Here is a 13,928-nt window from a genome sequence, read left to right as displayed (position 1 = left end):
GATTTCTCTGTGTAGCCCTGGCTGTCTGGGAACTCACTCTGTAGACCAGTCTGGCCTCATACTCACAGAGAACAGCCTGCCTTTGCCTCCCCAGTACTGGGATTAAAAACATGCTCTGCCACCACCCACCTAGAATGTTCTTTTAAGTCCTATCAAAGCATGGATTCAAAGGTGGAATAAAATAATAATAATAATAATCAGCTATTTTCTCAGTTGTGGTCCCCTATTGAAAAAATATTAAAAGAAAAGAAAAACCAAAAGACTGTACACCAAGGAAACAAGTAATTGCTCCATTTTGCAGCTTTCATAATGCCCACGATGGAACCCACACTTGAGCATCTGAACAGCAGAAGAGAGACAGCTGTTTCATATTGAGGCTTCTTCTCCAAGCTTTCTCCTGGCTTAAAGATTTCTGCTACATAGAAAGTGCTCTTTTCCTCTCAGCCTTTCACTAGCCAAACCCCCTTTACTCAAGTCCCGTTAGAATTCCTTAGTGTTCCTTGTTCACATCACTGTGTGACTCTGGGCTCTTGACTGGCCCCGGACTCATACACTCATGTATGCAGTCTTACTTCTAGAAATAACTAAAGTATAATGTTTACCAGTCACCTTTGTAACATTGTCCACTGGTCCCTGGGGTTACTGAGTCTCATACTGAATCAATTCTTCAGAAAGAATTCGTGATATTAAAAAGTGGGAAATGAGGCTGGAGAGATGGCTCTGCAGTTTAGAACACTCATTGCTCTTGCAGAGGACTAGGGTTCAGTTCTCAGCACCTACATGGTCCCCATCCTAATTTCATTTCCAGACCATCTAGTGCCTGACCTCCAGGAGTACCAGGTACACATGTGATGCACAGACATGCACGCAGGTAAAATATTCATACAGATACTACTTTATGTGTGTGGGTCTTTTGTCTGGAGGTATGTCCGTGCATAAAGAAGACAGAAGAGGGCATCAGATCCACTGGACCTGGAGTTATGGACAGTTTTGAGTGACCATGTGGGTGTTAGGAATTGAACTTGGGCCTTCTGTGTTCTTAACAACTGTTTCTCCAGCACCAAACATTTTTATTTTTCCTTCCTTCCTTTCTTTCTGTTAGTCTTGGGGGCGGTTGTTGTTGTTCGTTTATATTTTGATGTTGTTTTGTTTTTGTTTTTGTTTGATACAGGGTTTTTCTGAGTAGCCCTGATTGTCCTGGAACTCCCTTTGTAGACCAGGCTGACCTCAAACTCACAAAGATCTGCCTGCCTCTGCATTCTAAGTACTGGGATTAAAGATGTGCTCCACCACCACGCAGCCACAATTTTCTGTTTAAGTGATATGGCAATCCACTTTTCTTTCTCTCCTAATTATTTACTCTCTCTCTCTCTTTGCCTCTGACCACCTTTCTAAGCGGAAGTCTAGGTCTTCTATTAGCATACATAATATTTATTTATTCTCAGCATCCTCAGAAATGCCATACACTATATATGTAATATATAGCCAGTAAAATATGTAAACCCTCACTATATATAGATATACATTTATGCATGTATTCAAGAAAAGTTCTTTTGAATTATACTCTGTTGTATTTATTCTACCATCTATTTTGGTTTCTGACCCATTGCCTCAGCCTTCACTATTGCTGTGATGAAACATCATGACCAAAAGCAAGTCAGGGAGGAAAAGGCTTATTTAGCTTAAAATTCCACATTGTAGTCCATCTCTGAGGGAAGTCAGGACAGGAGCTCAAATGGGCGGGAGGAACCTGGAGGCAGGAGCTGTTGCAGATCCCACGGCTTGCTTAGCCTTCCTTCTTACAGAACCCAGACACTAGCCTAGGGATGGCCCCACCCACAATAGGCTGGTCCCTCCCACATCAATCACTAATTAAGAAAATGCTTTCCAGGTTTGCCTACAGGACGATCTTGTGGAGGCACTTTCTCGATTGGGGTTTCCCCCTCTCAGGTGATTCTAGCCTATAGCAAGTTGACATAAAATTAACCATCACAAATCATCATTAAGTAGTGTCACAATATTTGACTCTTGTAGATTCTTTGTATGTCCCTGGGGATACACAGTCACACTACTACTCCTAACGGGCTTATAAATTTAACAAAGTGAAGTGTGTTAAGACGTAAGTATAAGAGAGGTTACATATAGATGAAAAGAAGACGAAACCATACACAGACTAAGGTGCTAAGCAAGAAACAAGCACTGTGCTTGGAGGTCTGGGCCCTCTTGGAAATTCTGGTAATCGGATTCAGCTTCACAAGTGACAACCACGTCCTAACCCAACAGGATCCTCTGTAGGGGCTTTGGTGATAGAGTTATTGGAATTTTCTAGAGGAATTAAGTAATACTGAATGCCTCACAGATGTCGCCTAATTGGGTGCGTTCACAGCATCCAGAACTATGAAGCATTGCACATGTTACTTTATGCTGCGATGCGTTATGTTAACGAATATGTCACTATTTATTATTAAAACACAGTAGAGGATGCAGAGGGGCGTTGCATAAACTGGAACCTTCTCACCCAGTCAGCACCATTCCCCGCCCGGCACCCCTCAATATATGCGCCGAGGGGCGGGGTTTCCGCTTCCGGCGGCGGATTGTTGACGCCTGCTGCTGCTGTGGTGGCGACCGAGCGTTTGCGGAGGTGCTGCCAAGGGAGGGCGACGGCGCAGTGACAGGCAGCGCGGAGGGTGCCTCCGAGGCGACGATGGCAGAGGGGCCCGAGGACGCCCGGAGCCGCCCTCCCGGGCCGGACGGCAGCAGCAGGGACCACGAGCCGGTCCCTTCCGGGCCAGACTCCCCCACGGCCGTCCCCGGGACCCCGGCCCTCGCGACCGTCCCCGAGCCGGAGCTGCCGCGCGAGCTCCGGAAACGCCGGGAGACGGGCACCGAGCCCCAGGAGCCGGGAGGCTGCGAGGCGTCGGACGGGCCGGGGCGGCTGAGCGCTCGCGAGTACTCGCGGCAGGTGCACGAATGGCTCTGGCAATCCTACTGTGGCTACCTCACCTGGCACAGCGGCCTGGCGGCCCTCCCCGCTTACTGCGGCCCGCAGTCCGCCGCCCCGCAGTCCGCCGCCCCGCCGCCGCCCCCACCGCCGCCGCCGCCGCCCCAGCTCGCGTACTACAACCCCTTCTACTTCCTGAGCGCCCCGGGGCCGGGGGCGGCCACGGGCGGCGCCACCCCGACAGTCGTCGCGGGCCTGACGCCCAGGGCCCCGCATGTGCAGGCGTCCGGCCGGGCGGCCCCTGTGACCAGGGTGAGCTCTGCAGCCCCTGCTCGGACGGCGAGCGACACAGGGCGGCAGGCAGGTGAGAACGGGTATGGGGGTGGGAGCGGGTAGAGAAAAGGATTCTATTCATTTTTGAGGTTTAGACCGGGATTCATAGAGCCCTTGTTGACGTCGAACTCCTGATCTTTCTGCCTCCACTTACCATGTTAGGGTCACTGATGGCTAACTGATTTTTTTTTTTTTTAATTATTGCTACTCCTACTATTCTTATGGAAGGATCTCACCCTGTGGCCTAGGCTAACCTTAACTCAGTATGTAGCCACGAGCTCACAATAAGACTGATGTGTCAGCCCACAGGATCTTAGCAGTCCTGCACTAGCCAGAGGGGGTCTCTAGGAGTAATCGCTGGGCAAGTATGGTCACTCTTGAGCGGTACAGCTGGGGCTGCTGCTACCATTGACAGTTCCCACACATATCATCTATGGTTTGCCCAGGCCTTAAATTCTAAAAATGTACTGCAAGGCAATGCTAATTGTTCTTCCCTTAGATCTCGCACTACCACTATGCTCCCTTATTCGTGGCACGAGCCCTTCTTGTGTCTAGAGAACTTATCAAACCATCCTCTTGATCTCCATGCTCTGAAAAGACAGATCCAAAGCTAAACTTAGGTTATGAGCCCACTGTTGGAGGATCAGGACTAGAATACTAGAAATCCCCTGGACTTAGGCTGTGTGAGGACAGTGGATCTGAAAGGCAGTTGACAGAATACGGATAGCGAGTTGACTGGGTGATATCAATAGTTGATTCTGTGCTCTGTAGCACAACTTGAGGCCACTCTCCTGCATCTGGGGCCAGAATGCTGGGATTACTGGATTGACGCCCCGTGTTCTGTTCTCCTGATGGAATCATTGCCACTGGCTGCTGCAAGCCCCCCCCCTTATTTACTTTTTTTTTTTTTTTTTTTTAATTAAGTTGGACCTTGACTTGACTTTGCCCCTTCATTATCTGGCTTGTGTGACTCGTTTTCCTTTCTCTCCCCAACTTACAGGCAGAGAGTGTGTCATTCCATCCCTGGCACACAGGTTTATGGCAGAGATGGTGGATTTCTTTATTCTCTTCTTTATAAAAGCAACCATTGTTTTGAGCATCATGCATCTCAGTGGAATAAAGTAAGTTAAGAATGGTCACAGAAGAGTCTGGAGCTGCTACTTAGAGATCTTTTGTTAATTCTGTTCATGCCTGTGAGTGACTGGGTGATGGGTGCCCAGGGCCAGTATTTCTCCATGAAATCTTTAACAGTTGAGTTTGTTTCCTTGTTTTTTGTTTTCGTATGTTTGTACCTGTGAAAGCTGAGAGGTCCACTTTGGGTGCCTTCTATTCTCTACTGTATTTTTTTGAGGTAGGATCTCTCACTTAAGCTGGAGCTTGCCATTTCAGCTAGACTGGCTAGCCAGCAAGTCTCTACAACCGACCTGTCTCCTTCCCCAGTTCTACACAGGTATGTAGGTATCCCAGTTTTTAGATGAGTTCTGGGGACCCTCTCAGATTCTAATGTTATACAGACATTTTACTTACTAAACTATCACCACAAGCCCCTTATTAATTTTAAGAAAGAAACCTCAGTATGTTAAGATCTGTTGGAAATTCTATTGAAAGCAGGTAAAAGGAGTGAAGCTTCAGTGGCACATAATTTTAATCACAACACGCAGGAGACCGAGATCTCTGAGTTCAAAGCCAGCGTGGTCTACAATTAGATTAAAAAAAAATTGTATTAAAAAAGTTTTTTTTAATAGGTAAAAGCTGCCTCTGGGCTGGGCATGGGTCCACACACCTTTAATCCCAGCACTTGGGAGGCAGAGGCAGGTAGATTTCTGCAAGTTTGAGGCCAGCCTGGTCTACAAAGTGAGTCCAGGACAGCTAAAGCTACACAGAGAAACCCTGTCTTGAAAAACAAAACAAACAAAACAACAACAACAAAAAAAGCCACCGCCTCCAGACCTGGCTTGTTTTTATTAACTATTCTCTTGGGCCAGGAATTTATTGACTTCCTTTTATTGACCTCACATGAAAGCACAAAGAGGTCCTGGATGGATGCTCAGTGGTTAAAAGCACTCACTGCTTGTCCAGAGGTTCCAAATTCAGTTCCCATGCCAGGTAGCTCATAACTACCTGTAATTCCAGCTCCAAGGATGCAGCCCCCCTCTTCAGCACATAGATGGCGCGCGCGCGCATGCGCGCGCACACACACACACACACACACACACACACACACACACACACACTTAAATCACCAAGAGCCTGTGGTAGGTGGGCTCTAGTACTCAATTAGTGACATTTCAGTGGGATTCCTTACAGTTAAGCAAATTCCAATCCAGTGCCAAGTGTGGCATTTATTTTAGAAGAAAGGCTGTTATCAACTGGAAAGCAGAGCTTGACTCTGCTTGTTAACCTTAGTCACCATTAGATACAAGTTTGGGTTTATGAGAAGATAACGTCAGAATTGAAAAGGTTGTAGAACCGGGCACGGTGGCGCAGGCCTGTAATCCCAGCACTCGGAGTGAGTTAGGCCAGCCTGGTCTACAAGGCAAGTTCAGAACAGCCAAGGCTACACAGAGAACCCCTATTTGGGGGGGGGGGGGGTACCCAGCTGTAAAAAGGTAGTAAAGTCAAGATACACACTGTAGTTAAACCTCACGGACCTCACCAGGTGTTAGGTGATTCCTTCCTGCCCTACCTCTCCAACACAGCCTTTATTTTCATTTTATTTTACATTCATTCCTTTGGAGTTCAGAAGTTGGCCTCTCTAGCCTAACACTGCTGTAATTTCTATTGACAAGATAAAGTCTGAATTTCATCATCTGGTTTAGCAGATGCCCACTTTCCCCCCCCCCCCCCCACTGTCCCTAATACTTTATTGGTTTCCTATAGACCTGTGGCCAGACGAGTGGGCTCAGGCAGGGGTCACTACTATTCACCAGGTTCTGGGGATGCCCACATTCTTAGTCAGTTTCCTCACTGTGAGATGGAGCCCTATCACTTGCTCCTTCCAGGAGCTCCTTCCCTCTTCTCTGTGTAGCTGGCTTCTCTTCAGTCTTTGTATTGTAGGAAATGTCATTTCTGAGAATGCACAAGAGTCTGTAACTGGTCTGTTTTCCATTGTGCTCCAGTTGGCATCCCCGTTTACTGTTCTACTTTCCTTGCTAGGTTAGAATCTCAGAGAAAGCACCACTTTGCTGACCTAGTCTGCCTTCTGTTGTAGTGATACACACCATGATCAAAAGCAACTCTGGAAGGAAAGGTGTATTTCATCTTACAGCTTGTACTCCATTACTGAGGGAAGTGAAGGCAGGAACTGAAGTAGAGGCCATGGAGGAATGCTGCCTACCGGCTTGCTCTTCATGGCTTGCTCAGCCTGCTTTCTTTATAGCATCCAGGACCACCATCCCAGGGGTGGCACCGCCCAGTGTCCTAGGCCCTTCCTACAAGTACCACACAGACTTGCCAACAGCCAATCTGATGAAAGCATTTTCTTAGTTGAGGTTTCCTTCTCCCAGATGACCTTTAACTTGACAAAACCATTCACCATCATGTCATCAGAGCTGACATCTTATTTGCTCTACAGTGCTCTGATTTTGTTTACTTCTCTGAGTAAAGTAGTGGGTGTTTTGTGCACTTAGTGAGAAAATAACAGTTAGCTTTAGAATTTCATGTAAAATTATTTCCTACACTAATTAGGGGGAAATGACACAACTACCTAGTAACTAACTCCTTATAACCCCAAACCCTTCTTTTTGCACAGGGACATCTCTAAGTTTGCTATGCACTATATAATAGAAGAAATTGATGAAGATACATCAATGGAAGACCTGCAGAAAATGATGATTGTGGCACTTATATATAGATTGTTAGTTTGTTTCTATGAGGTAAGCTGCTGACTAGAGCAAATAACTGCTCTTAATGGTATAATTTTAGATTGTCTACTAGGAAAAAAAAGTAATGACAATTTATAAAATTTTAAAGCATCTCTTCACATTTGTGTTTTTTCACAATTTTAAAAATTAACACTTCCAAGTAAAAAGCCCTAAATAATAAATTTTGGAAAGGATACATTTTATAACTTGCCTTGTTATGTTTCAGTTTTAGAAATAAAATTATATTCATAAGCAGATTTTAGTCCAAAAATATACCTACAGATTGGTTATAGAAATAAAGTATTTTCCCCCCTGTGAAACAACTTCCTAAAATATATATAATGGGCCATAAAGCTATACAGCAGATAACTTTTGGTATTGAACACATTGAGACTGTACAAATGCACTAAGTGGTTAATTGGAGAGGGGTGGGTTTTGGATCAAATGCAGAGCCCCACAAGTGCATTGAGCTAAATCCAAGCCTCTTTGCTGTTTGAGAGTTTCGGGGAGTTCTGAGGGCAGATTTCAAAGTAGTTCGATTTCTTGTATCTCACCTTACCCAGTAGTTGGTATGACAGGACTGTGCCACCAGGCCCGGCCTTTATTTAAAGTTTTGTTTGCTGAGACCCAGCCTCATTATGTAGCCTGGCTTGGTCCCAAATTTGCCCGTCATCTTTCCCTAGCCTCTGGAATTCTGGGATGTCAGCCATGTGCTACCAGCCAGCTTAAATGGTTAACTTCTAGTATTCTATGCAGCTGGCACATCCAGTGAAACCTGTTTTGTTTTTGTTTTTGTCCTTGGTAGCCCTGTCTGGCTTGAAACTCACTGTGCGCACCAGGCTGACTTCCAACTCACAGAGAAATACACCTGCCTTTACCTCCCAAGTGCTGGGACTAAATAAAAATGTGCCACCACACCTGGCCTTCCAACATGACATTTTTATAAAGCATGATTAGTTAGAAAAACTTTTTAACCTCTTTAAAATTGGCATAGTAAATTATTTTCAAATTATCCTTCTTTCCTTAGATAATTTGCATTTGGGGAGCTGGGGGAGCTACCCCAGGAAAGTTCCTGTTAGGGCTTCGAGTTGTGACATGCGATACATCGGTACTCATTGCTCCAAGTCGGGTTTTAGTGATTCCTTCCTCAAATGTTAGCATCACAACGTAAGTCCTTTGCTTGGCTTAATCTACTACATACTTGCAAAAAGAATATAGTTAGATTGGGCCAGAGACATGGCTCAGCAGTTAAGAGCACTGGGTGCCCTTCCAGAGGACTTGGGTTCAATTCCCTGCACCAACATGACAGCTCTCAACTGTCTGTAATTCCAGTTTGAGGGGATCTGACACCAATGTGTATTAAATAAAATTATAAAAAAGAACATAAGTCATCTACTGCATAATGTTAACTGTTTTTAATATTAATATTCTGCGGCATGGCATGCTGACTTTACCCTATCTTAAGTTTATGAAAGTGCACTGATTTTTGCATTCTCAGGATCATTCACACATTCCTCAGAATGAGGCCCTCACTAAGTGGCATAGGATTGTGTTCATTATGCCAAAAAGTTCACAGGTTCAATACAGTATTTTAAAATGTTCTTTTTCTTCATAGCATACACTGTAATCATATTGGCGTGCATGGGAGTTTATGAGCCTATGTTTCTCTTGTTACCTTCAGTATACATTTTCAAGATGACTTTATGAACCGTGTTAGGAAGATGAGAAGATTTTGAGTTTTCTCAGTGCTCTGTGCCTACCTTTATTCTCTGGCTCTGTGGACTACCTGGCATCAAGCCACTTTGTCAATTGTGAAATACCAGTCTTGATCTGGTGGTGCACTGACACCAGCTTTTAGCTGTAGACCCTATAATGCCTATGTTCTTCACTGCTGGCCTTTGGCATACAGCTGCAGTGAGGGTGCAGTGGCGGTCATGGAAATTGGGGAGGTGAGCGAGAATGATCAACGGAATCAAACAAAACTTACAAAACGTTAGAGGAACGATTCAGGTTCCAGGCAGGCTAGATTTGGCTGACATACACAGGTTGCCTTATAACATTTAACTCTGAGTCAATAATGGCTGGTATTTCTCAGATGCCGGGCACCTGTGGGTAATTTAACATGCATTTTGATCTCATTTTCACAGTTATGAGCACAACCAAGTAATTAGAAAAAGAATGTGAAACCAACCAGTCTGGATTCAGAACCTGCACGTTTAGCCACTGACAGGCAGAAACCTAACACCATTAGGATAAGCTATTGCTGAAAACGTTTTAGGACTTCTTTTAATTACTGGACCCATACAGGAGAAAGTAGATAAAAGAACAGATTATGTTTTTCATAAGATAAAAAGTAGGACTGCAGTAAACATACCCAGTTCAGAAGATTCTAGAAACTCAAGGTAGTATGTGACTATGGGAAAGGTAAGCAAAGAGATGTTCTTTCTTTCTGACAAATAGTACTTCTGAAGGTACTGCAAACTGTTTCCTCATTGATGTACTTAATGTTCAATTGGATGCACATCTAACCTCTAGGCTTCTATGTAGCTTTCTATAAGAGTAAAGAAGGTAGACAATTTGTTAAAAACTTACCAGGAAAGATTGAACTGTGCTCTAAATGTCGGACATGGACAAAATACCTAGTCAGCAATGACTGGTACAACCTGACTTGCTATTTCTGCTTGCTTCCTTTTAGGTCCACCATACGAGCTTTGATCAAGAATTTTTCTATTGCTTCTTTTTTCCCTGCTTTCATCACACTGCTGTTTTTTCAGCATAATCGAACAGCCTATGACATTGTAGCAGGAACCATTGTGGTAAAAAGAAACGGGGTCAGATGATGCCTCAGAGCTCAGAATTCCACTCTTTGGAATAATGACAAGACTAAATTATGTATCAAGGCCATCAGTATCTCTGCTACATTAATTGATTTAAAAATTAAAGCAGTCACTCTGGTATGATGCAGGGGACTGTTCTGAAAGTGTTGACTGTACTTAAATGTCAAGGAACTTTTCCAGAAGGAAAAACTATTAAACTATTAAATTCAAGTGTTAAATATTTGTAGGACAACAAAGTAAATAGTTTCATAATCAATATAGACCAATACATACTTTAACATTTAAGATAACCAAAATTTGCTGGAAGCATTTTCAGCTTTAAACTATCCAAATTAAAGCTTATCCTAGAGAGATTGAAAGATACCCAATTGTGTTTTATAAACACCTACAGAACTAAAGTTGTTCTTTGTGGCCACTGAGAAAGAGCATCAACAATCTATGTCAGGTAATTGGGAGAAAAGGGCTAGTGAGGAAGGCCTAGCAATCCCCCTCACCCTGTTGCTTCCGGGATATCCTAGAGTTCACTGCAGTTATGGTGGAGTTTTGGAGGCAAGATCTTCATGATGATGAAAATGTATTGAGTCATATCATTGATATTTTAAAAAGGTAAGTTAGTGATTGCCTTTTGGCGGGGTGGGGTGGGGTGGCGCTGGGGATGTGAATTTTCAGTGTAATTTCAGCTTAGAACTCATGTGCCCTAAAATCAAATTATAAATACGTGAGGGAAATGCTCATCAAACATTCCCAGTGTTCTGAATGTACCTGTAGATTATATTTATGTACAGCAGACTCCTAAGGCGCTTCATATTCTATACAGTTTCATAACTGTCAAAGCATCAAGGTGTTAAAAAGAGTCTTAGTATTTTGTGAATCATTATGAATTATTCTCTAAAGCAAAGCAGAGTATCATCTCTGGACATTATTCTAGGTTCTTTAAGCTCATTTTGGCCCTATTAAGAAATGAAATTTGGGGAGAGATGTTAAAGCAAACTTTGTGTGTGGTCATTGTACTTTGCTCAGTTGGTGCAACATTATTACATATGTGTCTGTGTGCTTTTGTTGTGTGTCCCAGTTAGCTAGCTGTACCAAATTGTTCTTGTATGATTTTCCTAAGAAACACTAAATTGTATTGCACAAGAGAACAGTCTTTGTTCCTGGGTTCTAAACAGTAAGAACAAGCCGTGTGTTACTATATCAACTTTAAGCGGGCTTTTCTTAACATTTAAAACTGAAACGTGCATTTAATGTCTGTAGACACTTTAAGAATCTTCTAATAGCTATTGTAAGAGTTCATAAACCATGTTTTTTCAAAATTATTTTATTTAAATTAAATCCAACTTCACAGAAACCCTGTTACTTTCAGGAGCAGTACATAGAGCACTTGCTTGTGGCTCTGGCAAGATTTTATGGCTCTTCAAGCTCTTACACTACAAATTGGAAAACTGGTGTGGACACTACTTTTTTTTTTTGCCACTAATAAGGGAATTCAAGTTGAAATGTGCTTCACCTATGCAGCTCTGGAGTATTTGATTATTCAGATTGTTGTAGTTCCCACTAAAGATATTTTTTATTTATACAGTATAATAAACTAGACCAATTTCTTATAGTTTAAATACTGCAGCTTGCTAGACAAATTCTTTAGATTCATCAGTGAATTCAAGATGTGCCAAACGGTATAAAATAAAAAGTATTGCTTTATCTATACAAGAAAAGATCTCAGTTGAAATAAATGGAAAAGAGGGAATTTGGCTCCCTTTTTTCCTCATAGGTTGTAGAATGGAGCCTCTTTCACAGAAAAGTATATTCACTTATAGAAATTCAAAGGGCAAAACTAAACTCAGAAATGACTTTTTTTTTTTAAATGAGCATATTCTAAGCTGAAACCTTAGGACTGGAGTCTTGGCTGCTGCATTACCATTCAGTGCAAACAACTGGCACATGATCTAGGCAATAAGACAGTGGTACTCATCACTGAGTCTTCTGGAGTGGCTAGGTCTTGGAAATAGGATATTCTACTCTCTAGGTGGTAAAAGCACCATGATAAAACTTGCTTACCAAGTATTTTCTGTGATCATAAACACATGACACTTCCTTGACAGTATTACCCAACTTCTTTTGCACTGGGTTTACCTTCTAATCTTAGAGGTGGTTTCCTAATTGAGGACCACTTTGCTCATGCCTCAAAAATTAGTCTTCAAATGATCTTTTAAACTGGTTCACATCAGTGATTTGAGTGTTTAATTTACACATCTTACTGTTTCTGGCAAAGGATTGAATTTTGCATTTGTTACTTGGGCTTCTGAAGGAAGACAGGGCATTAAACTTTGTCGTTGTAACAGTATTCCTAAACTCTGACAAGTACCGTTTCAGTTCCTTGCCATCCTGCAAAGACCAAAGTCCTTACTCAAAGCCTGGGTGATGTTTCTCATTTTGGCTGGTATGTGTAGATTCTCCTGTAGTTCACTATAGTAGGGCTTGCCCTGCAAATGACCCACCTATAAATAAAACTCAACATTCTATTTTTAATATTTGTAATGTCACCAGTTTGTAATTTTTGTCTCAATAAATACATGAACAGTGTTATCTGTGTCTGCCTATTTCTTTGACAAGTTTTATGAAGAAAACAGCTACAGCAGTGGATTAAACTATGTTCTTTAATAGGGCTGGAGCTGTAGTACAGTAATGTAACACTTGCCTGGCATATGAAAAGCCCTGCACTATCCAAACACCTATGAAAAGCTCATTTGTATTTAAGAAATACAGGTTACTGTGCATGAGCTCAGCTTCATGTTGAACTCACTGAATACTCAGAGCTGTTAGCTGTACAACACAGTCAGATGACTAGATTTAAACTCAGTCTTAATGAGGAAAGCCTTTATAAACTATTCCATAGTGGACTGCCTTTCCTCGAGGACAGTTCTGGGTGAGTAGTGTTAACTGTAGACTCAGGAGGCTGACACAAGAATACTGTGAATTTAATGTCAGCCTGGACTACAGTGTGAGACCCTATCTTTAGGAATTACACAGTGTGCACGAGCTTCAGATAGTGCAGCTTTGAGTGCTGCTCTAGACAATTTAGTATTCTAAGCCAGGCTACAAACTCTGTATTTATGGCTACAGTGGACTTTGTAGGAATAAAAAAACAAAAAGGGGGACACTACCCCATATTACAAAGAAATGAGGGTTATGCACTAAGATCTTCAACATCTTCATTTCTCAATGTTACTACAGAGTGTCCATTAGACAAATATACTCCCTTATAAAATTTCTGCTGAATCACTTTCCTGGCCTTTGGGCTATATCAAATGTAGTATCTGATCTTCCTCAACAATTTAAATCCAACTTCAAGTTTTATACAAGCCCTGGGAAGGACATGCTAACAATGAAAAGTTCTTAGACTAAACTCGCTTTTACAAGCCAGACATGATAACATACGCCTTTAATTCCAGCACTCGGAGGCAGAGGCAGGCGCGGGTCACTCTGATTTCAAGGCCAGCAGAGTGGGTCTACGACAGCCAGGGCTACCCAGAGAAATCCAGTCTTGAAAAAACAAAAAACAAAACTCATTTTACAGGGCTGGAGAGTTAAGAACACTGGGTCCTCTTCCAGAGGTCCTGAGTTCAACTCCCAACACCCACATGACAGCTCAGTCATCTGTAATGGAATCTGATTACCTCTTCTGGTGTGCATGGAAACAGCATTCATAAAAACTAAATCATTTTTTAAAGATCATTTGAAGTATAAATTGGCCCATTTTTAACAAAGAACTTTTTGTCTTCCTTAAGGCCTACAACCTAGCACGTAATACTTAAAAATGACATCCCCAGACATGGCAACATTAAATGAATGACCTTAGGCATCTTTAATGACATAGTCTGAGTGCTAGCCAAAGCCAGTTTGTCAATCTCTGGGAATATGTCCAAGAACATACATTTATACATCCCAATAATAAGC

General features: G+C 42.6%; 1 protein-coding gene across 2 annotated transcripts; it reads left to right on the top strand.

Annotated features, from left to right (window-relative positions):
- The first annotated feature begins 2,563 nt into the window (after nt 1-2,563).
- On the top strand, nt 2,564-12,554 carry FAM8A1 (family with sequence similarity 8 member A1). 2 transcript variants are annotated; one of them, XM_084795090.1, is made up of 5 exons: nt 2,567-3,305; nt 4,275-4,395; nt 7,026-7,149; nt 8,165-8,304; nt 9,833-12,554. In XM_084795090.1, the coding sequence occupies exons 1-5, from the start codon at nt 2,705-2,707 to the stop codon at nt 9,975-9,977; spliced, it is 1,131 nt and encodes a 376-aa protein (XP_084651216.1). In that variant the 5' UTR covers nt 2,567-2,704; the 3' UTR covers nt 9,978-12,554. The 2 variants fall into 2 exon arrangements, with proteins under 2 accessions (XP_084651217.1, XP_084651216.1); XM_084795091.1 differs by lacking the exon at nt 8,165-8,304 and having other exon boundaries at nt 2,564-3,305.
- Nucleotides 12,555-13,928: the final 1,374 nt, after the last annotated feature.

This window comes from Acomys minous, assembly GCF_964271855.1.
Source record: "Acomys minous genome assembly, chromosome: 9".
NCBI classification, from domain to species: domain Eukaryota; kingdom Metazoa; phylum Chordata; class Mammalia; order Rodentia; family Muridae; genus Acomys; species Acomys minous.
Note: the sequence above shows the minus strand (reverse complement) of the source record. Positions and strands in the feature narration are given on the sequence as shown.

Bases quoted from the DNA above. Each gene is read 5' to 3' on its own strand.
- FAM8A1 (XM_084795090.1), top strand. From the start codon at position 2,705: ATGGCAGAGGGGCCCGAGGACGCCCGGAGCCGCCCTCCCGGGCCGGAC. The intron at 3,306-4,274 runs GTGAGAACGGGT...CCCAACTTACAG, and splicing joins CGACACAGGGCGGCAGGCAG to GCAGAGAGTGTGTCATTCCA. The intron at 8,305-9,832 runs GTAAGTCCTTTG...GCTTCCTTTTAG, and splicing joins TCAAATGTTAGCATCACAAC to GTCCACCATACGAGCTTTGA.